Below are 25,636 nucleotides of genomic sequence, written 5' to 3'. Positions count from 1 at the left end.
CCCCACCAGTGAGTAGGCTGGGGGTGCACAAGAAGGTGGGAGGGGACACAGCCAGGACAGCTGATCCCAACTGACCAAAGGGCTATTCCATACCATATGACATCATGCTCAGCAATAAAAAGCTGGGGAAGAAGAAAAAAGGAGGGACATTCAGAGTTATGGCATTTTGTCTTCCCAGGTAACCATTATGTGTGATGGAGCCCTGCTTTCCTGGAGATGGCTGAACATCTGCCTACCGATAGGCAGTAGTGAATGAAGTCCTTGTTTCCCTTTGCTTGCGTGTACAGCTTTTCCTTTACCTATTAAATTGTCTTTATCTCAACCCACAAGTTTTCTCACTTTTACCCTTCCAATTCTCTCCTCCACCCCACTGGGTGGGGGGAGTGGGTGAGCAGCTGTGTGGTGCTTAGTTGCCAGCTGGGGTTAAACCACAACAGCAAGGTCCTACCAAGGTCTTTCTCTCCTAATCTTACAGATCATGTCTTTCTATTGACAGTTATAGAAACACATGCAGCAACTAAACTACATTCCATGCACTACTTACTAAATTGTGTACTCCTAATTCTCTCCAACATCTAAAAGACTTAAGTCACCTGGAAAGAGCCTGAAAAGATACTATGTACAAGGCCAAGAGCCAAGGAACTGGTGACAGTGCTAAGGGAGGTAACCAAGTACCTCTGTACTCACATACAGCAAACACTGTAGGATCTATGACTCCAGGGCTCCAAGCAACCCAATGTTTCTGTCCTGTGGGAGGAGTGGGAAGAAATCCCATCCTCTGCTTAGCTTAGTAGAAGAAAACAGTGACAGCTCTGCATGAAAAATACTTCAGTGCCTGTGACTGATGATACTTCTTGCCATAACCATATGTGGTTATATGTCACTATCCTTACTGGTCAAGTCCTCACAAAGAAGCATCCTTCCTCCAAATTTTCTTTGCAAAAAACAAACAATTCCACAAAAAAAATATTCTTAAGACCCCCATCCTCTGACTAGGTGAATTACCAAGGAAATTCTGGTCAGCCACCAGAAGAAGGCAGAAGCCCTGAAGAAAACGACCGATGTGGCCATGTGGATGTCAGAGGAGCAGTTTTGTGTCAAAGTCTGCTACTCCATTTGCTAGTTCAGGCACTGCAGTTCTCTCAGGCATGTCTGGGGCAGCGGCCTTGCAATCCTCCAGCTCTCTGGCATCAATTGAAAGCACATCTAAACCATCCTCTAACTAGGTGAATTAACAATAAAAGCGTATATGCGCTTCTATTCTGGATTACTGTGTTATATGAAAACCAGTATCACAGCATAAAAGATGACTTAGATAGCAATGAAACAAATTTCCTCATGTGACACTTGAGGGTACTTACCACAGGCAAAGACAAATACGAAATTGAGACTAGGTTCTCCCAGAGGAATAACTGGAAATATTAAGTTTGCTTGAGAACCATGCACCCGAGTCAAAAGAATAAGAATTAGGAAAAAGGCTGTAGCCAGTACAGCACAATCCTTGTATCAAGAGCCTGGTGCAGTTGTATTACATGCTAGCACTTTGTATCAGATTTTCCATCACTATGATTTGACTTAAAATCATCTGAAGCTCATTCATAAACTATGAGCACCATACGCAAACACAGTTACCTCAGCTCTTACATTTTAAACTACATGTTGACTCTGAAGTAACTGTAGATATAGCAGGACACGTCATGAGAAGACATGTGAGTGAGCTGACAATTCACATCTCTGGAAAAAAAACTAGGCTGCAGTTTCTCCTCTATTTCCATTTTCTTTGAGATTCAAAAGACGTGTCCTTATCCTGAGATGTTCATGAAAGCCAAGCATGTTAATATGTTTTATATTAATTGCCATCTAAAATAGCTAAGTCAGAGGAAACATGCTGCTTTTTCTTTTTTTTTTTTTCAAAATACCATAAAGAAAAAAATAGTGAAAAGACTACTATATTGATATGCATTCTTCACTATGCTCGTCACTGACTGGTATCTAAAACCTTACTGTAACACTATAGGGTCCACATACAGTAAGACAGTGACCTCAGACTCTGTAATATATACAAAGTGAGGAGAAACAAATGGAAGCGCACCAAGAAAAACCAATGTGAAACTGGCAAGCATGTGTAAGAATGCACAAAGAACCACTAAATCGGTTCACTGGGAGCCAATACTGTTTAACAGTCACAAAACTACATATCTTTAAATATCATGCATCAGGTCAAGTTAGTCAAAATGAAAGCCTACACTCATTGCTAAAGAGGTGGAAATTCAAGTCTTGGGGCGGGGAGGGAGCAACAAAGTAGGGACAGTACAAACACTGTTACTGTAAAATATTTTTTCCCTCTCAAAAAATCAGAGATATGGGGCTATTACAATAGTTGCAGACCTTACAAAGTTATCACCATCTGTTGTGTCATCTAGTTACAGACACACAGCCATAATCAAAACTAAGGGTAAATAGCTCAAATAAGTGCAATTTTCTTTGAATAAGATACCATACATCTTTAGTAAGCTTGAGAATCTCCCGATACAAATTTAAGAGAATAAAAGGTATCAGGGTTTTTTTCTGTTAGAAATGACATGGACAAGAACTTTCCTATACACAGAAATGAACAGGGTTTATGTGTACCTACATTTGTCAGTGAGGCATTCAAAAGTTCTTTTCACAGTGAACATTAGAAAGAGCATTAGGAGAATGCTGCTGTAACACTGTTTATTCACCTGCAGCTTGAGAACAACATCCAGGATAAATATATAGCCTCAGGTCTCAGTTCCACAGAGACCTTAGAGAGAAGGGCATCTAACAACCCAATACCTCCATGTGGTACTAGGCACTCTTCTAGTTCTGTCCCCCATTTACTGTCTTCTTTGTAAGGTTTTTTTTACTCCGTTGGAAGCCTTCCTGCCTCAACCTGAATAGCTTTCTTCTGCCAAAACCTTCTGGCTTGTTGTATTCCCCTTCTTGTCAGTCTCTTAAAAATTGCTATATTCAAGCTGAGGTGAGCAATACAACCACGTCCCGAAGCACTAGGCAAGCACCTTCCAGCAATTCCCAAGCAAGCAGGGACATATGAGGCCAAGATTCACCAGAAGAGAAATGTCATGTAAGGCTCCTTGTATAAGCTAGGCTTAGCACTCTTTGGCAGAGTCTAGTTCAGGCCCCAGAAACAGTGCTCCTCAAGACAGCTGGGCTAGGTAGCACAGTTCCTGAGCTAATAAATTGGGTATCTCAGCAGGACTGGCTCTGTCATAGCATTTCCCTCACATGGCTATGCTACTCTCAAGTCTAGAAGTGGCTCCAACTATTGCAAGTAAAGGGCTTGTAGTTCCCAAAACACTGCACAGGATAGACCTGACCCTGCTTAATGTATTTAATTTGGAGAGTTATGAACAACCCACTACCTCCCTGCAACCAAAGCTTAACCTGGTACCCTTAGTATAATCATCCACATTTTACAATAAAATGCAATAATCTGGTTTTTAAATGCTATTTTCAAACATATACACTAAATATTTCTAAGTGACATTGAAATTCTAAAGTATTTTTCCTCTCCAGAAAACATATTCTACTTATGAATCAGTCCCCAGCTCCTGAGTGTCGCTACTACTATTGCATATGTGCAAACAGAGCAATAGGAAAGAACAGGGTGGCTGCAAAACAAAAAGAAACAAAAAAAACATTATTCTTTTAACATGATTACCAAATTTCTCCTTTTTCTTCTTGAAGCCATTTTTATCTCAGATTTTTAATTCTTATTGTTATGCAGCAGTTTCCCTCTTTCCCTTGTGTATATAGTGTTTGAGCTTTCAATTTTTCATTTTTCTTCAATAGTGCCCTATCTTTCCTTTTTTTTTTTTTTCTTCTCTTCTTCATTACTTGGGTTTTTTCCTCTCCTGTTTTGTTTTCCCACACTTGTTTACTTTTTTCCCCTAGTTCTCACTAATTATTTCACCTCTCTTGGTATGTTTCATTATGTGTCATAGCTTTTCCTTTCTTAATTTTTTTGTATTGCATTCCTTTATTCCACTCCTGCAGCTCTCTGATTTCTATGTGCTTGCTTAACTACTACCCAAATGGCTCCAAGCAGGACACACTCAAACTGAAGAATAAATAAATTAAAAGAAAAATACTATCTGTGGCCATGTGGTGTTGCCTAGCAACACCCTGTACCTCTCCACAGCTTTTCTAGAGCCCTGGTGGCAGCAGAGCTTTTCAGACTTATTGCTACAAATATATATGCAAGATCCTTCTTGCATTGTTTGTCCGTTCACTAGCAAATAAATGCAGAGGAAAATGCAAATGAGAAAGAAAAACTCCAGAGAAAGAACCAACAACAGGACTACTCTTCCAGTATAGGAAATGGCCACGTACTCTGATGCACGCTGCCCCTTGTCTCTCACGTACTCTGTAAAACACGCATAGCTTATATGTTATTAGTGTTCACTAATACTACTACGGTTACAATCTTTGAGAAAGAGAATGTAAGTAATATTTCTTATGCAATTAAAATTTGTCTTAAATTTACTCAACACTTAAATAGTTACTAGGAATGAGTTACTGGCTGAGATTCATTGACTTCTTACACTCTTGCAAAGTTGCTTCTGACAACTTTACACCAAAGAAAAGACAGTAGGTAGCCTCCAGATTGTATAGGATAGGAAAAATAGTCCAAGCATTGTCAAAAATGCATTGGGATTATTCAGGAAGTGAGGTTTGTTCCTAAGGTTTATAGATAAAATCTTAAAAGATTTTCAATATCTATTGTTTCTAATGACTTTAGATGTGACAGAAGTGAAAGCGAAGCTTCCCCCCCACTCCCTCTTTTCTTTTAAAACAAGTTTGCTGGGCTAAATCTTCAAAAGTTAGAAACAAAAGCTCATTAAGTCTATACTTTACAAAGTATTGATGACTCAGCATTAGCTAGATGGAATTTCAAGAGGACAAATACTAAGCCAGTTTCCCTGACAGTCCTTTTTTATTTCACATCAATGAAAGACTCCTCCCAACAGCCAATGGCAACTTCTGAGAAAGAAAAGTCTTTTTAGTTTTGGGAGGGAAATAATGCTTATCCAAAAGACTAAAACACTAAGCATATCAGGAGTCCTGGAAGGGGAATCAAGAAATAGAAATGCTAAAGCAAAAGATAACTACATCATTTAGGTAAGGACCAGCCTGTGATGAAGCCCTACAGAATGAGAAAATGTTCGGTTAGCATGTATCTTTCTGAAGGGCATCAAAATCAATGTTATTACCTGGGAATTTTTTATATAGCTAAATCAGCCTCAAAGTAATTTGATATCTGCGTAGCAGAGTATCAGTAGTAAGTGAAAAGAATACACATCAGACCACATACCTTAAAAACATACTTAACAGCATCAGTCTACATCTGTCAGCTACAAATCATTACGTAGTAAAGAGAAACCGCAAATGATCCCCATAGGTAAACAAAGGACAGAAACTAATATTCAGGTACATGATCCCAGTTTATTAACCTCATTCCCACAGTAATGTTTATAGAAATTAAAGGCCGAAGTAAGGGTACGTAGAGTTGGTTGGAGAACACAGCAGAACACATAGATGATACAGGCCACCATAAAACAAACACAGGCATTGCAAAATCAAGCACGTAAATCCATTCAAAAATGCCTAAAAAAGCTTTGCTATTTCAAAACTTGATTTGATCCCCTCACGCATATGCAGCAAAACACTGGTTTGAATGATATGATCATATGCTATTTTACACAGAAGTGCTGCCTGACTCAGAAGACAGAGCAGAGTGCTCACCTAATCAATAGCCTTTCAGCATTGGTGCTTAGCATGTAGCCTTACTTACTGCACACTATTCAAAACCTTACTTGAAGGCAGAACTATTTTTCCCCATAAACATTTCAATGACACTCATCACTATGGCATCTGAAGTGATTTAGAAGCAATTTATTCTACATACTATAACTATCCCGTTTTAACAGGTAGCAATCGGCACAGAAAGTCTATCAAATAACTGAGCATGCTATGTCAAGACACCTATGATCCAAAATATACAGGAATATACAGTCTACAGGAAACTGGAAGAAGTGACAACTTGGATGATCAGAATTACTCTCTTGCCTTCACATTCAGTCGACATAAAGGTTTTCTCATCCAGTTGATGGAACCATCACCCTCTGATCAGCTGGTATTTCCAAATCATCTTCTCTCTTAATTCCAACCAGTAACCTCCTAGTCATTCTTATCCTCAGCCCTTGGCTATACAGCATCCTAATTGCACTGTTAAATTTATTCTCATCTTTTTTTTTTATTCTAAACTTCAGTGTCACATAGTTCTTTATGATGTTCTAGTTCCTTCTGTATTGACAGTGCCTGTCAACTTTCTTGTAACATGCTCCTAATATTTATGTCGGGCTCATTAATGAAAATATTAAATGGTATGAATCTGAAGACTGATCCTTCAACAAGCTCTGCTCAAAGCCCGGAAGCTCTTTTTTAAGCTCTACTCAACTCTCATTTCCTTCCTAGACAGTCCTTTATTCATGTTACTATTCTAATCTAAGCAGGTGATACTTCATTATTAATTGGAAAAAAAAAAAAAAAACCAAAACCTTGTCAGTGTGTCATGCTCTATCCCTAATATCCTCCAATATTCCATCTTATATTTACCTTAATATGTTTAATGAATCTTTGCTTCAAAATTGGTTTTCAAGGTTTTCCATGCTGCTCATGTGAGACGAACGGAATTACAGTTGCCCATCAATTCTCAATCTTTTAATACACACAAACTGCATCGGCACTTTAATCAAGTACCATAGCATACAGCTTGCTTTACTTTTAGGCCTGTCATTTCACATGTCAATTTTTCTGTGATACTTTTATGGACATTTTTCTGACCCTTTGACTTCAGAGATTAAACTCTCCAAGTTTTCCTTCTGGTCTGTTAATTTCCTGGGTTAATTTCCATTTCTGCACTTGTCTGCCCGCTCCCCATCTCTTGTTTTACTCCCATTTTACTGAAACTATGACAACAATTTACAAAGATTTTAGACAATACCTAGGATGTTTAATCCTATCTTCACACTGGCTTTCCTTGTTCTTTTATTTCTTTTAATGTAGGTAGCTTAAAAACCTTTTACTATTTGTTTTATATAGCTGAATAACCTTTTACTATTTGTTTTAATTTCTTTCGCCAGGTGTGACTCAACTTGACTTTTGAAAGTTCTCATTTTTCCCTCTGTACTTCCTGCTTTGCCCATCAATCCCATTTTTTTCAATTCCTTATGGGTTATCCTCATACTCCTAATATTCTTTTTGTTTTCCAGTTCAGTCTGAAACTCTTCTTTACAAGTTGGGATGCAAATTTCAAATCACTTTTGTATATTTGAATTAATAACAATCTCCTCAAAATTCAAGTCTTTGGGTTGTTTAGCTCAGTTTTCTTAACTTCTGAGTTTGTCTTATAAAAAAAATAAGTTTTGTAAGTTCTATAGAACTTATATTAAATTCACTAAAAAAAAAAGCTTGATGAACATTGTATTCTATGATTATCTACTCTATGACTTCCCCCATTTGCTACATTCAAGGCTAAAGTTCGTTCAGCTCGATATCCAAATTAGTAAGAGTTGATACTATTTGAAATTTTATGTTAGCATTTCTGATGTAATGACTGTTCCTAACAAAGTTTGTCAGTCATCACATCAAAGAATACCTGCACCCTACCACTATTAGCATTTGTGATTTTCCAGGCTGGATGTAGAAAGTCAAAATGCCTTACAACAACTTACCTCTCTAATAGCATTAAAACCAATTGCAAGTACAGAAATTTGTGAGGGTAACAGAATGAAGGGCGGTGAACTTCAGGAAATATTATTTCAACAGACTCAGGGATCAGGCTGGTATGTCTCCTGAAAGATATACTGATCAGTACAGGAAAGCAGGAGAGAGGGCAAACCCTGACAGAAATGCACAAAGTGAAACTATACTTGAGCAGAGCAAAGAAAAAAAAAAAGAAAAAAGAAAAGAAAAAAAGCACTTAACGGATGGTTATGATCATACCATGTTTGCCCTCATGGCAAGAAAATCAAAATCATAAAAGCAGGGAAATTATGACACATACCTAAGTATACAAATTTCTAAGTATAAATAAATAGCACAAGCACTGTAGGAATAAAATCAGAAAGCTAAGGCACCAAGCAAATTTCAAGTAGCAAGGAAGAGGAAAAAATAGTAAGAAAAAGGTTCTATCTGCATAAGCATTAAGAAGAAAATAAAAAGAAGTATAGGTTATGTACTGGAAAAGAGAGCAAATAAATGATGCAGAGTGAACTGAATTACTCACAGCCTTCCTTGCCCTCTTTATGAAGATGGCATAGTACAGACACAACTACTACTAAAAGTATTACTTTTGGCAAGAACATGAGATTGCAGGTTTGAGTATGGAAAAAGAGGTTTGGAATTTTATATTTATTTTTTTTATCAGACAGATGCAGTTCACATATCACTGAGTCATCAAGGAACTAACTGAAGCAATCCAGAGACCATTCTCAATTGCACCCAAAGACTCTGAGGGCTTGGGGTTCCAAAAGGCCAGAAGAGACAAACATAATGTTTCCTCTTACAAAAAGGGGAGTGAAGATAGCAATTATAGCCCCCAGCAGAGAAAATGGAGTACATTTATTTAAAAATTACAATGCAATAAAAAAAGCCAACATGGGCATGTAAAAAACAAAGCTAAAACAATCTTATCTTCTGTCATTAAGAGGATGAATGGTCTCATGAATAAGAGGTAGATGTGACAAATCTCGAGTAATCTTTTTTTTCCCTAAGTATTCCATAGCACCTTTTCATAAGCCAATTAAAAACGTACTCTAGATAGAACAAATATCCAGTGAGTGCACAACTTACTGAAAAACAATGCCTAGCTTGTTTTCTAGCTCTGAAAAAGGACCTGAATCAAGATGCTTCATGATTCACCCAGGACACCAGTGAGTTGGGCAGCTGGAAAAGAAGAATATACTAATGGCTTCTACTGACATCATGTTTGGTAGAATAAGGGAAACAAGGAAAGAGGAGATATTAAGCTTTTTAAAAGGCAAGATAAAAATTTAAAAATCAAGCCAAATTGAAGGTCTGAATTTAGGCCATAAATTGAACACAAGACAATCCAATCCTTGCAGAAGGAACAGCACATTGTGGGACAGTTCAGTGTGTGAGGCAAAGAAACTATTTCATTCCACTTGGTGCTAGCTAGATTCCAGCTGAAAAATTGTGTAATTTTTCACCATCAAGATTAGAGAAAGATGCAGAAAATGAAAATCCAAAGAAAAGCAAGAAAATAATGGTTTCAGAAAGCATAACCAGCAAAGAAGAGCTGAAGGAAAATAGAGAATGATAAGGATTATCTAACAGGAATTACCTAAAATAACAGATTTTATACCAAAAGGGAACAATCATCAATTATTCTATAGGTAGAAGGAGAAGGACAAGACGACAATTTGATCTGCAACAAATTAAATATAGTATATTTTCAGAAAAACTTACTGTTGCATTGATTAAACACTAACAAGAATGAGGAACCTCCAACATCATATGCCATTTGAAGTGGGTTATAGTCTAACTATATTTTGTTCTGCTCCAATCCAGAAATTCTCTCACTAACCCTCTCAAACCTACATTTTTATGATTCTATGATTAGATTGATTTCTATTTACAGCCATAGCCAAACTTAAACCTGCTGTGTGGAGACTCTATAGCATATTCTCAGCACACCAGAAACAAGTTTACTGCCCTTCCCTAAAGCGATTTTGATCCATAAAGGTTCGGTTTTACCTTTGCTATCTTTTTACCGTCTGTTGCATTATTAACATAAAGTGCTTTATCTTTATGTTTGTCTTTTCTGAATAGTGCATATCCCTTAAGGCAACTATACAGGTAGTCATTTGGATGCTTCTTGATTTGTTTACTTGATTTAGCAATGTTAATAACATTCCTCTCATGTGGTACATGAACAAGAAATCTTCAACTTATTTTTTTTTAACAGAAAGTACAAAAAGACATATATTACAACTTGATCATTTTCAAATGGAATGCACATGGTAGGATCTTTAGCTCTACAGAAGAAAACCTCTTCCATTTTAGCTATCAATTAAGCAACAGTAGATTGTTGTCCTTTTCTCAGTATTAGAAGGGAACAGATAGTTTTGCTGAGTGATTGTTCCAGATACTTGCTGAAGAAACAGGACTGATTGAAGATGGAAGAAATGACCACAGAAAACACATACATGTAGCTTTCTGAAGACAGCTGGAATTCCTGGAACAGCCACACAGCCAGAAAGACTAAGAAGGAATACACTTCGACATGGCAACACCACTGCTTCAAAGACTGGACCACCCACCAGTTCCATTTCATCAAAATGAAGCACACATGCTATAAGGAAGGTTCTTGTACCAAGGAGTACCTAGCATCTTTGCAGACTGAAGAATTCTAAAACCATTTTTTCTAATATCAGTACTGGAAGGGATACTATGTTTATTTTCAACACTATATTCAAACAATGTATCGGTTTATAAAACAACAAAGAAATTGTTATGAAAGTCTCAAATAATTCCTGAGATCCACCACCAAAAATTTAAGAGTTCCTGAAACCAGGACACTACTGTAAGCAAAGAGTACCGAATATTGTAAGCAAAGGAGCAGCGAGTGATGAGGCAGTTAACTGCTCTCCACCTGAGGACTGTACATTGTGATAAAAATGCAACAGAAACTGGTCGAGATAAGGTTTTCAAACCTCCTGGACAGTTCTGTTGTATCAGTGTACCTTTTCAGTCCCCAGCCTGTTATGCATCCTTGCTTCAAAGCATGAGGATGCTAGTGTTTTTTTCATATAATGCTATCAGGACTGGTTAAAAGATCAAAACTAAGTTTTTCCCACCAGACCTGTTCATTCATACTTAAATCAAGTGATTTATTTTTTTTTATGTGCATATATGACTGATTTTTTTAATATGCATAGAAGAATTGATGGACTGGTACTCAGAAAATTCTTTTCCAAATAGATGGCAAAGTTGCAGACCAACTACAAGCAGGGTATTGTAACGAACACTTCAGTGCAACTTAATATTGGATAGTGCTTCTAGCCCTCCTTAAAATACAGCATTCAGCAAGCTACCATACTTCCTTCACGCTAAAATTGGTCTCTTAGCTCCTTTTACTTCTAGTGAGCAGATGTCTTCCTGGACTTAGACAATATAAATAGATCTGAAGTGAGTAATTACTAAGAGGCCAACAATGGCACAGGTTTCTCCAAGAAACAATGTTTAAGCACTTAGAATTTCTCAATGTAAAGCTCATGATCATTTTTAATTTTACAGATTTCTAAACAGAATCAAGATGGAGCTTTTGCTATACAAGAAGAAAGTCTAGGAGAAGAAAGGAAAGAGCAGTACAGCTTTTTGTATAAGCAATGGTTTACAAAAGAAAGATGGGCAACGGTTTACAAAAGAAAGGCAACAGTTTACAAAAGAAAGAAAATGTGGGAGTAGAGGAGCTGAAAAAAGAGAAGCTAGTCTTGTTATTTATTCTGTTTTCCAATACACCAACACAGCAAGGCACCTTTATCTCCATCCAATAACCACAGGGAAGTGCATGTATAGAAATTCACATATAAAAGAATATAAGGCTAAGCAGAAGATAAAAGTTAACAGTGAAGATCAGTTCTACCTCTACTCTCTGATCTGCTCAGCTTTAATGAAGGGGAATGAGTTGATCAGACTTACCTAGAATTCAGGATTTGCAGCAGACAAGCATTTTTCATTTTGTCATATATGTATGTGTAAAACCAAACAATTTGCAACTCTGAGACACTTCAGTATTGAAATGGTTAAGATCAGAAATGCATCTGGAACTAAAAATCTTTGGTGAATGCTGCTCTATAAGAAGGGGAATCATCCAACATCAAATCTGAAGAACACCAAACCTGAAGAACTCTGAACAGAGGAAGTTAAAAGGTCAAAGGTGGTTTTTGTACAGCACTTCAGCAGAACCACAAGGTAAAAAGGAACCTATTGCAGAGGACTGAAAAAGGATTTGGCATAACTTGCCATCAGCTAGTATTTACAACTTGATACACAGAAAAAGTGCATAAAAGCACTAATTTGTAGCAGTCAGGCAAGTTAAGAGCTAGTGAGATATTCTAATGAAAATACCTGAAGACATTGAAACTAAAATAAAACAGAAAATTCAAGGTTTATAATATGCATTTCTTAGAGCAAGTATAAGTGATATCATATGTAAACATGTAAACCACTTTATTCCAGTGAAATGGTTACAAATGTCAGTATATGGGTATCTAGATGAGAAAATGCAGAGTAATTAGTTAATCTAAAAAATGCATGAGTAGGAATTTGACTGCTAAATGATTAAACTGGTACATTTTAAAATGTGTATTAATATTTAATTATTGACACTATGAGAAAAGGGAAAAATCTCTTGATGTTACTTCCCAGCTCTTTCTGATACTCAGTAACCCATGTATTATTCATATGAATAGTTTGTGCATATACAGTCAATCACTAGTTAAATAAAAGAATCATTCTCGAATTCCCTAATCACCTCAATAGATCCTAATGCAATATTTTCCACGTTTGGGAATCAGAGCATTTTATTTAAGAAATCAGTCTGGCCATGATGAATACAGTGCAGCCTGAGCAGACATCAGTTCAAAGAATCAGATGTCAAAGTGCTCCCTCTAATGTCCCTTAATCATCACACCAATTAGTGGTTGAATAGTGATGTGATTAAAAAGACTGCTGCTATCCTATACCTATTCAGACGAGTAGAGTTCTACATATGTTCTACCAATTAATGTTTGAATAGAGCAGCGATTAGAGAGACATCTGCCATTGTATATTCATTCAGAAAAGAGCTAAACTTGCATATTCATATGCAATGAAGACAAAAATAAATATTTGCAAAGGTAAACTATACATTTAGATTATAAAGATAATTGAGTTGATTTCCTTTAATGAGTGTTCTCTATTTTATAATATTTGGGATTGTTTTTTATTTATAAATACATAATCTTTCATCAATATGTTTCTAGAAGTGGACAAATTATTCACTGAAAAAGCATTTATTGATTAAAGTTCCTGATTTCAGGCCTTGGGTGAACTGGGTTTCATATCTACTTGTTTGGAATTTGCACTATTTCTGCTTCAACCCATCAGTTATTTGTCAACTGATAACTTGATTATTCCGTAATTGTGTTATGTGATTGGGCACGAATATCACGTGACATTTTTTGATCTCACTGGAAGGCAACACTTAGAGTAACAGATTATAGCTGAGAAAGAATCATCTTATTTACAGGTTCTGTGCAAGCTTGGACATTTGTACACTAAGAGGTGCTTACAAACCTCTTTTTTAAATAAGAATTCCTTTTTACAGATGTTCATATATAGCAGCAACAGCCACGGAAATACTGTCAAAGTAAAAAGCAGCTTGAAGTTTTAGCAAACTCTTATTACTGCTGTTTTAAGGGAGCAACCTCATCCTCCGAATTTAAAGATCCCGAACTGTTGCATCTTGAAAGCATTGCAGATCTCACTCTCCACCATTAGCACACAGCAATCTGGTAGTTGCACCTTAATGTCACACAGAAAAAGACAAGGTGAAGAATTTGGTTCTCTCTAATGCCTGGTAAGAGCTATACAACAGTTAAAGACTCTTGCCCAAAAGTGATGCTCCTGCAAAAAACAGCTGAGCTTAAAAATTATTTTGTTCAAGGAAGAGAGGCTCTTGTTGCACAATGCTGATCGGGTTTAGCAAACCTAAGGACAAAGAACAATGCTACTAATGCCAGAAAATCAATACTGTTACAGGCTATGGCAATTAACTACAAACCAATTTAAATGCCGTTTCCTTTTCACCTTTCTTGTCTCATTGAAATACTTCCAACTCTTCCATCTGGAGGAATTATCACTATTATTTCTAAATGCAGAAACTGAAGAAAGTCTGAATACATAGGTGGGCTTCTATCATCTTGTCACCTATCCTCAGTAGGTACCTCCAAGGTTTCATTACAAAAAAAAGACTGGACTACTATATCGCACTGAATTCTCCAGTGACATGTGAATCTATAAATATTGCGGAGGTGAATTTCATTAAAACAACAAACCTGCATGTGTATAAGGTAAAAGCAGAACTTATTCCATCATGCTTAGAAACCCTATTCATAAAGCAAGGAATTCAGTGTGCTGGGTGTAACGCAAATGCACACAATGCGTGCCCATCTAGTTCGTGATTTAAATGCCAGCAAGCATAAAATACACACAGAAATAGAATTATAGAGTTTGAAATCATAAATAAAAACATAAATCAGATATCCAAACAATCCTGAACTAGATAGGAAAACCCTGAAATCAAAACAAGTCCTCACAGCATCCACAGTTCATTGCTTTAGTTTTATCTGTAAATTGATGTCCTAATGTAATCTAAATTTTGCCTCCTTCTATGAGATTTACTATTAGTATAGCCATCTCAAAACTCGTTTACTTTTAATTTCTTCTGACCAACAGAAACCTTTGTTTCCCCAGACAGACTAGTAGCACCTGTTTATACCACCTTTCAGCACGACTCAGAAGAAACCAGCGTTAGTTCTCAGGTTTAGCACTGTTACTGAGGGCGACTCGACAATAAAGAGTTTTCATCCTCTGATCTAAATCTCAGAGTTAAAATTTCTGAAGGAAAGCTGACTGATGTTGCATCTACAGCTATAAATGATTTTTACAACAAAATTTGGTGGCTAACACAATAAATAAACAATAGCACTCATTGAAAGCATAATTGAGCCTTCCTTCATGAGAATGCTTTTCCAATGTTGAGAAAAGATACCGACACTCAGTTTCCACTTCAAAACTCATTTAATGGGAACCCAAAGTGTCTCAGAGCAGGCTAGGAGTTAAAATTTCACTTGTGTAATTATTCTGAAGAAATATGTAAGTCTGCCATCTGGAAGTGTATTAGACATTACAAAGTCACTGTGTGCATGCTTCAGCAGATGCAGCTTTTGTTCGGAGTTTTGAGGGCTGTTAATTTAATTAGTTTTGTATTTTCATACTCCCACCTTCCCTCCAACAATAATTCTGCAAAGGCAGCATCAGTACAGCTTTAGAAGAATCACAAGCTAAAAGCCAGATTTTAGGAAATGCAGATTTTAAGGAAATGCAAACAAGTATACTTCCTATGGACTTCAGACAGAGCTTGGTCAGTTCATTAGCAGGCCTAAGCATTACTGCCAATGGCTTTTTGGACCATAACAGAAAGTTTTGCTCAATGTATCATGTCCTACATTAGCTTTCTTATTTTAAGAAGGCTAGGAAAAGATTCTATCATTTTATTATCAACAACAATCTAGAGAATGTAGAGAGTCTCATTTTTTCCTAATGCCTTTTATGTAATGGGATACCAGACAAATGCTGATGTTTGGTTTTTTTAGTTTTGTAGGGGGTTTTCTGCCAGAATAGTAAACTGTGTAGTAAATGTTGCACAGTAAAAGTGAAGCTCCATATTTCTGAGTAAAGAAAAGATTGACAGTTCTAAAAACTAGGACCATTACAAGCATTTTACATTTCTTATCATGATTTGCAAACTAAATAATGTGACATTTTACCAAATAATTCATAATATACAGTATAATAACTACCTTTGATGAAGGTGTTTACATGTACAGGTATACCTATTTGCTTATCTCTAACCTTTAACCCTGTAAGTTGCAACACATGAGCAGACCTCTGTCAGTGCAGGGTCCTGATAACTGCATGGATCTCCATACAGTAATGCAGAACTATGAAACCAAATTGTTTATTTAACTGTAAACCTATGTCAGAACATCATCCTGCAATATTAGGCAACACTCAGAATTTCTTTCAAATGAAAATCCATCAAAGGCATGCAAACTAGCAATGAATGAGAATTGGTGCTGTTTGCACAGCCCAAGAAGCCCAAGCCTTGGGAATCCAAGAACGTTTGAGACACCATGAGGTATGCATGCACAGCTAAAAGCAGGAACGCAGGAAGAGAGACAATTTCTAGACAGCTATGCACTTTCACAAAACCTTCAAATATCAAACACTTTATGAATAAACTGAATACAAAAATCAAAGAAGGCTGATACAGGGGAAAGCTCAGAGATAACCAAGAGTGGTATTAAAGCCTAGAAGCTGTAGCAAATGTGTGTTAACACAATCATTAGGAAGATGTATATGTGTATGCTATAGTTTGAAGTTTAACTAATTAGGATCATTTACATTGGAACAGTTAATCAGGTTACTACACAGATACCTAGCTGCCCTGCTGCATGATACTAGAGCTTCCTAACAAACACTTTCTGAAAACAGAGGAGTTTACAGCCTAGTATTGATTTCAGGTCTCCTGAAAACATAACGATGTAAACTGCAGCTGCCCAGGAGCCGCTTGCTGAGCAGCTCAACTATCTGTGCAGCAAGAACAGGCAGTTGTGGGCAATAAGTGCATCAGACATCCCAAAATAACCACCCCTGTTCACAAACAGAAGCTTTACATGTGAGTTAGTTTCCAGTTATTATAACGTTATCTAAGGCAATAAATAAAATAAGAAAATAGGAATATTAGCTATAGGAAGAAAGAGATTCTTACCATCAATGCTATAAAACAGGAAACTATAGCAGAGTAGAGTTGAAATGCTAAGGATACCCTGCATCGCTCCTCCCAGCAAATATTTGGTGGTTACACCAGATTTCATGATTTTGAGAAATTGAGGAACTTTGTGGGGGTTTTGTTTTGGTTTGTGTTGTTTAGGTTTTTTTTAAATAATAAATGATTATCAGCTATGAGACCTGAATTTTCCTACTTAGTGGGAGAAGATGTTTTGATAACACTATGAAAAGACACCGTAACATTGTACCCATAAGGGAAATAGTTTGCAGATGAAGAAGTAGTGCTCTACCTCTGAATGTAGAGGATTATCTAAAACAATCTGTAGGAAGACAGTAAAAACACTACAAACCTTCTAATCAGATGAGAGATCAAAGAGACAACAAAGTCTGATAGGATTAGTCAAATATCACACTGAGACTACGAATCTAAATACCTGGAGAGAAAATGATGATATCTCATTGCAGAAATACTGAAGAATACAGTCAGTTTATAATGAAAAAATATTTATTCTAAAACCACCTATTTCCCAAAAAATACAAGGCACAAAATTTAAAATGCAGAGACATGTTTTAATCTAAGCTTTATGTATTTATATATAATGTATATGCATACGGTCATGTATATAAAGTACATATATGGGTAGCTCTATATATACATACATATATATACAAAACAGGTAGAGATGATGGGTTCCCCTATTTCTGTGCTGAAATAAAATTACCTTTAGAAGTCTCAAAAAGGATAGTGAAGTGCTGCTCTACCCAGTGTTACTCTTGGAAAACAGAAAGAAAAAGACCAAGTGGTACGGAAGAGGCAGCTGACGCTGGCTACCCAGGATAGCGAGTGACTCTGTGGGGCTCAGGAGGTGGTGAGCCACTTCACACTCAAGACTGATCGGACTCCATAACAAAAGGGGAAAAAGTTGCAGCAAAGACTTATTAAATCACCAAAAAGGAAAATGAATAGCATGTTGTAGGTTCTGAAAAGTAAAGAGCTGATCACAAAGTAACTTTGTATCTACAGGAACAGAATACTAAGAGCCAAATTTGGGTACTGAACAACAAAGGAAACTCAAATTTTAATTTCTCACACAACCGAGATTTCATCCTCAGTGATTTATTGCATGTTCCCGATGCAATAATAAATGTGCACTTACTGAACAGCTTTTGTCAGAATTCCTCTTCCATTGCTTCTTGACTTGTTTTTTTGCTGCAGTTGAATGAAGAGTTGCATGTATCTGTTTTCGGGGATTTAGAGCCAGAATGTTCTGTAGAAAAAGAATAGAAACTATTAAAATATAGATAAAATTTTTTTAAAAGTTCAAAGCCTCTTAAATTATACCTCACACACTAATTTACAGTGCTATGCAAAAACAAAACACAATTACTCAACAACATAGCCCAACTTCATATGAATTTGTTTAGATTTGTATTGTCCACACCACTTAGATTTTGAGTATTTAAAGATATTTCTAGGACTACTAGAAAACAGAATTATATTTAGCGGCCATGACAATCATTTCCATTCCCGGACGTTTGTTATGCACAGCATATAGAAACACATAATTCTGCTTCATTATGTCATTCCAAGTAACACTTGTAAAGCAAAACAAGCAAAAATATTTTAAAGGATCTGGGTTATTTCTGGATGTTTCATCATTTCAGTATAAATTCCAGCTTCCCCTTCACAGGAATCTGCTTCTATGTCTAGTAAGCAGATGAGTTAGCTTCAATTCTCTTACAATGCAAGGACACAAACAAATGTTGTGCACATATCTGTACTTTTAAGTGACAGTGGTGGTCTGATAACACAGGCAGAATGAAGTTTGTAATATCTTTCATCATACTAGTGAAACTCGCAAAATTAAATCAGCTTTTTGGAACCCAAGCTCTTTTTCAAATCAGGCAAATGACAGGTTTCTGTATCAAAACTGACCTCATTTAATTCAAGGGTGAGTGTGAATAGCATGGGAGCAACAGATCCAGACTCAGGTCTGCGATGGAGAACCAAAACAGGCATATTGTTGGGCGTAACTCCTGGAATTGGTTTTGTAAGTTTTCCATTAAAAAAAAAAAAAATTACTTTATCACTATACTTCTTCACTGTAGTGAACAGGGTGTGCTTATTCTATTACTGTATGTCAAAGATGCATGAGAATGACGTACAAAACCAGAGACTGAATACAATGAGTATGATGGTGTTATGAATATTACATCAGGATGCTTCCTTATTTTAAAAATCTGCTTGAGTGGGTGATAATGATGAAAAAGTAATCTGTTGTATTAAGATTTTATTGTATTGATATTTATGGTGACTTTTTTTTTTAAATGCAAAGGGATCACTTTCTAGTCAACTATTTAATGCTTACTCTGGACTGATCAGTAATCCACTTTTCCCACAAAACAGAAGTCTCACCTACTTGAAAATTCTACCTGCAAACAACAACATAGCCCAATACAGTAACTCCCAATTTGCCTGAAGCATGAAGAGACAAAAAAGTGGGTTACAACATTCGAAAAGATACAGACTATTTAGCAGCCTATGTGCTGTTGACTTTCAGGAAGTTAGAGGGCATAATCAGATGTGCCTCTGCAATTCCAGCAGTAAAGACTCTGCTCCATTTCTGGGTGTTCCCCAGCTGAGTACCTCAGGCAAGATGTGGCAACCAAATGCATTCAGTGGTGGTTTATGCTAATTTATTTCATTCTTAATTAAAACAGAGCAGGGACATTCACATAAGGGATGTCACTTACAGCATCTCAGTTGCTACTTTAATTTCTCAAGATGATCAAACTCAACTGTCAGAGCACATCTGACTCATTGGTGATAGGCTGTTGAGTGCCCAAATCACCCAAACCGGGCAGTAGGTCCTGAATCACACATACGCTTTAGCAAAATTTTGCTTCCTCTCTTTTGTAATTGCTTAATGCAGTACTCTTGGCCATGAATATTATAATTATTTTAGCAAACTGAAATGAATTGCAAATTTCTAGTAATAAACTGTAACAGATGTACTCCACTGGGTACAGCACCAGTTGGTTTAAAACGTGGAACAAATGGTGGGGCAAGCCAAGGACGGAAGAATCCCCATATGTTTGCTCCTGTTGGAATTCTGCAGCGGGAGCATGGCTCCAAGAGCAACAGTTGCAGAAATCCAAAAGGACTACGTAGCGCAGCATGTCCCAGAATTATATCTGAAATAAAACCAGCACAGAACATACTAAATCACATATACAAAACAAAAATTGCTTATATTCCCACTACCTAAATAATATACTATCTGCCTAAATCTTGGATTGCTGACCAAGGTGGCTGTTCTAGTTAGAGGTCCCTGGTGTTTAAGAACCGCTCAGAAGTTAACTGCCTAAATGGGAAAGTAATGTAAATGCTTTTGGGTCTGTTAAACTGTCAGAAAGGAAAATTAGTGAGGGTGTTTTCTTCCTATTCATTTCAGTTCCCTGGTTGGTTTTCTGCAGCTTATGGCTAGTCAGACATTTAGTAAATTTAACAAATAAATTCAGGTAGGTCAGCCAGTAAGTGGAAAATTACTAAGAAGACAGTTCTAGAGGGAGTGCTGCAACTAACACTTAATGTATGCACCCAGCTAAATAAAAATTAACCACTGAAGATTGCAAGAAAGGAATCCTGAGACCCCCTATTTCCCAAACACACTGGCCATCTGACCAGGCAGAGGGCTCATCGGTGAGGAGAGTTATTTGGGCATCTGTGATGTTGCTTGTCCCAATCCCATGCTTACACTGCTACATAAATTCTCATTCTTGCCAGATGAGCTGTTGTTTGATCTCTCCAGATGTTGAAAGGGCAAGACTCAAGAATGGGGGATGTGGATACATAATATATCACTTTTCAGAGTACTATGAACTTTGGATTTCACGTTAAGATGCTATTTGTATAGTAATGGGGAAGCTATGAATTATATATTCAGTGTTGTGCATAAATGGCCACATTTATTTCATTAAAAATAAAGTAGGTATAAAACCATTATCGGTAATGGCTGCAAATCAGCATATAATGCTGCTATATTTTTGTAGAAATCTAGTAAGGTACTATGTTGATGGAGAAAGAAATAGGGCTATGAGTAAGTACATAGAAGTAAATTCAGTCCATGTTGAGTACACACTTGTGGCTCAGCCACGCAACAAGGATAGTAGAGTTAAGCTTGCAGCTTTGCAAAACATTGATGACTATGGACACCACCAAAGTATTATACTTTCTTTCATTATTTCCACAGATTAATTTGAAGACTTCACTTTGGGAAGAAAGCCAAGTGGTTTGTCTCTGCAGAACACAACTCAATATATTTCGCAGATGACACCCTCAAATATGACTACTTTAAGGAATTCCTTTAATAATAACCCATGACAATGATTTCTTTAACGACTTTTAAAAGACAAAGATTAAGCTAAAAGAATATTACAGAATGGTTTAATTCCCTAATACATTCTCTTCTAGAAGGGAATGTATTCATTATGACTAATATACATTGCTTTAGGTTGCAAGTATCCTAAAACGCTGTAAACTATCCATATGTAATGTACGTTGAGAATGACTAGCATGTACAAGTGATAGCTACAGTTTTTAAATTTTGAGAATTTAGTGATAAATGGTTATGTTGATCTGTGCCAACACAGTAACATAGCTTCTGAGAATAAACTTGCCATAAGCTATTCATTAGATGTTTATTGCTCAGCTTCTACTTTAAAGGCTATGATTAAGAAGTCTACACAAAAAAATACTAGCTCTAATCTTCACTATCATCTATTAATGAAGGGCTGTAAAAGTTTTAAAACATTATGTTATATTACAGTGAGTAATTTATCAAGAATCTGAATTAATATTACTCCAAAATAAGTGATTTCAAGGCAGCCATTTGGGATAGGACACATTCTGCAGTTGGGAGTCCTGTTTCTGATACCGCATTTTTGGGTCAATCAAGACAGGTTTGGCAAATGCTCTACAGTGATTCAACATAAATTTCTGGTATAGAAATTCCATTTCATTAAAAGCGTCACGCCCATTTTATTCCCATCTCATAAAGCCACCCTTTTAACTGAAATCATAAGAAACTATTGCAATTAAATCTGATTTTTAACTAAGTGCATGATAGTAAAATAAATACAAAGTTATGGAAGCACTATGCTTATTTGGAACACACCATCATCTGGGGGCGGCGGGGGGAAGAAGGCCAAAGAGGGGATGATTTATAGAGGAAAAAAAAAGTACAATGTACATCATAGATGGGACTCCAGTAATTTCAAGGCAGTTGTCAAAAAGTCCTGCTAGTCTAGCATTATCTTTGTAAAATATATGGCATTATTCCAAATTTGGAAAGCTTTTCTTTAAAGCACTAAGCTTTGAAGTCTTCAGGTTTTTTCTCCCTCTCCCCTCCCTCCCTGCCCTTCCTTCCCCGCCCCTCCCCCCTCAAAATAACAACCTTAGAAAGGTATCTTGGTTATGTGGACCTTATCTCTCATTCACAACAGGAAATCTGGTAAAAATACGATAGTTAAGATTACTCTGCTTCTGGAAGAACACCTACTGAAACCAATGAGTTCCATCCAGAGTATTTAGTCTTCAGTAATCCTCATCTTTGTTATTAGTAATTAAAAGCAAGAATAAAGATCAGAAAAACCGTCTTCAGGCTCTGTCACAGGTTGCGGTATTAAAACTGCATGGGCTTCTTAATAAGACAAAGTAATAATTTGCTCTTTTCATGGATTCTGTCCAGCTGCTGAAAACACAACTGTTCACATGCAGACTACGGTTATGGGCACAATAACCAGCACATTTACCTAGCTCAGCCCATGCAATACACAAGTTATATTCCATTTTACTCCAGTTGCTTCAGAGAGCATCCTCAGCTAAACTCTTTTATACATATCAATTAAAATTCAGTAGTAGGCTAAGCATGCTAGGGAATGCATGTGGAGAGCAATTTAACCCACCCCACTCCATTAATCTACCCAATTTCCTTAAGAAGAGTTGTAATCTCCCTCACAGCAAGTAACATTAAATGTATTGCAAGATACATATGTTCACCAAGTGAACATAATGAGAACATATTTATTTTTTCTAAGAATAATGAGCGTACTAAACAATTAATTTTGAAGTTATGCAACTGCTAATTCACTGACAGAAACAAGTACCTGGGTTTTTATTTACTAGTATATCTGAACATGAAACTAATTTTATTTATTATTGTTAGTCAGTCAAAGACCAAAGAACTCAAGCTAGAAGTATTTGTTTTCGTAACGTTAGATAACCCAGAATAATGAGTATTGCTTAAAAATCACATCAGTCAAGAAAAAGATGACTGAGGCATGAACTCTTCTATTAATATCTTATTTAAATTGTCTAGTTCACAATTTACTTCTCACATCTACTCTGCCTTTTGGAAAGCTGCATGAACCACTAACAGTTAGATGCAGTACTTCAAACACCCTGTAAAGTCCCAAACTATTACAAGTGAAAGTTTCATTACCAAATGGCCAAGAGCAACTTCTAGTCCTAGGAGAGTTTGTAACACTAGAACATAAATAACATTTCAAAAAATAAGTAGCCATGGTGTCATGTCTTCCAAAAGCTAACTCTATGTTATTTTTCATTATTGAAAGAATATGGGGAAACGTGAATTTCTCCCACATGCTTACGCATGACAGAATATCTCATAAATTGACGCTTGTGTATTTCCTTACTGAAGATCTGAACTGATGAGAATCTTCACAAACAATTTATGTAACCTGGCTGAAAATACATCTTAGGAATTCATCCAAAAATTTCAAAAAGGAGAAAAAGCTGTGCTTTCACAGTAGTTCAGGCACGGTTTAATTGTGAGGCAGCGAAAGCCAGAGAAAGCTAGATGAAATGTGAAATGACCACAGATGTCAGGGAAATAGTGTGGTCAGCCTTTGGAGAACCCTAGTCTAGAACCAGAAGGGATAGGTTCAGAATAGGACTCAGAAGGTAACTCCCCAAATAATTATTTTTGTATTACTGAGACAAACGGCTGCATGTGTGAGCAAAGTCACCAGCAATTTACATTATTATGATATCTTCAAACCAGAGTCCTCAAGGTCCAGAGAGCTGGAAGATGAGGCTCCACTTCTGTGGAGAGACAGCAGCCTGTGACTAGGAAACATGCGAGTAGAGCAGACTGGGACTGAGAAGCCAACAGGCTCAAGAGACTGGGGCCTGACCCTCAATCCTGGTGTGCATACGGGCAGGAAGCTCAAACACACCTGGGAAAACTTTTAATCAATTTTTAATCACAAGACTTATTTCTTCTCTGAGCCACATGAGCTCAGAGTCTCAAAAAAGAGCAAGAACTCAAAGGCCAAAGGATGATCTTGTGGTAAGCATATTCTAACTCCGCACTGACAGGTCACTGCCTTTATCACAGCACGTAAGTACTACAAAATCATAGAATGGTTTGGGTTGGAAGGGACCTTAAAGATCATCTAGATCCAACGCCCCTGCCATGGACAGGGACACCTCCCACTAGACCAGGATGCTCAACGCCCCATCCAGCCTGGCCTTGAATACTTACAGGGATGGGGCAGCCACAGCTTCTGTCAGCAACCTGTTCCAGTGTCTCACCACCCTCATAGTGAAAAATTTCTCCCTAGTATCTCATCTAAATCTCCTCTCTTTCAGTTTAAAACCATTACCCGTCGTCCTATCGCTACACTCCTTGATAAAGAGTCCCTCCCCATCTTTCCTGTAGGCCCCCTTTAAGTACTGGAAAGCCACTATAAGGTCTCCCTGGAGTGGACCCTTCTTTCTCTAGGCTGAACAAACCCAACCCTCTCAGCCTGTCTTCACATGAGAGGTGCTCCAGCCCTCTGGTCATCTTCATGGCCCTCCTCTGGACTCAAACCAGGAGGTCCATGTCCTTCTTATGTCAGGGGCTCCACAGCTGGATGCAGTACTCCAGGTCGTGTCTCACAAGAGCATAGAGAGGGGAGAATCACCTCCCACAACCTGCTGGCCACGCTTCTTTTGATGCAGCTCAGTCTTTATCTTCACACTTCCACCTAGCTTTAGACTTCCCTGTAAAACAGACTGTTTCTATATTAGAACAAACACCCTTCCGGCTTCTTGCATTCCTTACACAGCCTCTAATATTTAGTGAGAGTTAAGACTATTCTTTATCCTGTAATAATATCATAGCATACTGGTATCCTAGAGGTGCAGGCCTAGATCCATTACTAGATACTTAGGAAGGGGGATTTCCAAAACAGATCTACCACCACAGATTTCCCTGCAGTATGTAAATACTGTCTCTTAACAAAAGGAGCAGTTTTCTAAATCATTCCCACAAAAGCCAGGAAAGTCTTAATTATAAACATGTCTATATTAACAGAAGTGTGGTATACCTCATGCATTTTCTGTTATATAACCAAAGTTAATACATTACAGATTAACAGAGCACAAAAATTGCACAACCCTAAACAAGGTTTACCTAATTTTGTTGACACATTAACTTTCAGATTAAGAGCTTGATTTCTCTACCTCAGCAATGCATTTATTCTAGGTATTATTGTAAATTCTAAAAGGTTTATTACAATAGAAAACAAAAAAGTGTTACTTGCTTCCCAACTATACCAACCACTATTCGCTATTGGAAGAGCTCTGGGTGGTAAATTACTCCACTGGAAACTCCGCATGCTACCTCCTTGACACAACTAATCTGCAGAAGCGCCTTGACCCTCACAGGGCAAAAATACTCACCCTCTGTGCTTAACTTTAAGTATCCTAGCAGCATCCCAGCATTCAGTGAATTATTCACATATTTAATGTAAGCACGTACACATTAAAAGCCACACAGTTTACAGCAGGCTCAAACGCCACATTACTATAAGACGAAGTTCTCAGATCTGAGGCTTCTCCATGAACACCGTACTCCGCAATAAGATCACATTTTCACAT

The 25,636-nt window shown here is 37.1% G+C and overlaps 1 protein-coding gene across 3 annotated transcripts in view; it reads right to left on the bottom strand.

Moving 5' to 3' along the window:
* The window catches only part of DPYD (dihydropyrimidine dehydrogenase), a 365,352-nt gene that overhangs the window by 325,112 nt on the left and 14,604 nt on the right, over positions 1 to 25,636 (bottom strand). For all 3 annotated transcript variants that reach the window (XR_012588641.1, XM_074597190.1, XM_074597191.1), the window contains exon 2: positions 17,844 to 17,954. Coding sequence is in view for 2 of the 3 variants with exons in the window: in XM_074597190.1 (XP_074453291.1) it covers positions 17,844 to 17,954 (111 nt within the window). In the remaining variant the exon portion in view is untranslated. The remainder of the gene's footprint in view (positions 1 to 17,843; positions 17,955 to 25,636) is intronic.

This window comes from Larus michahellis, chromosome 8 (genome assembly GCF_964199755.1).
Source record: "Larus michahellis chromosome 8, bLarMic1.1, whole genome shotgun sequence".
Classification (NCBI taxonomy): Eukaryota; Metazoa; Chordata; class Aves; order Charadriiformes; family Laridae; genus Larus; species Larus michahellis.
Note: the sequence above shows the minus strand (reverse complement) of the source record. Positions and strands in the feature narration are given on the sequence as shown.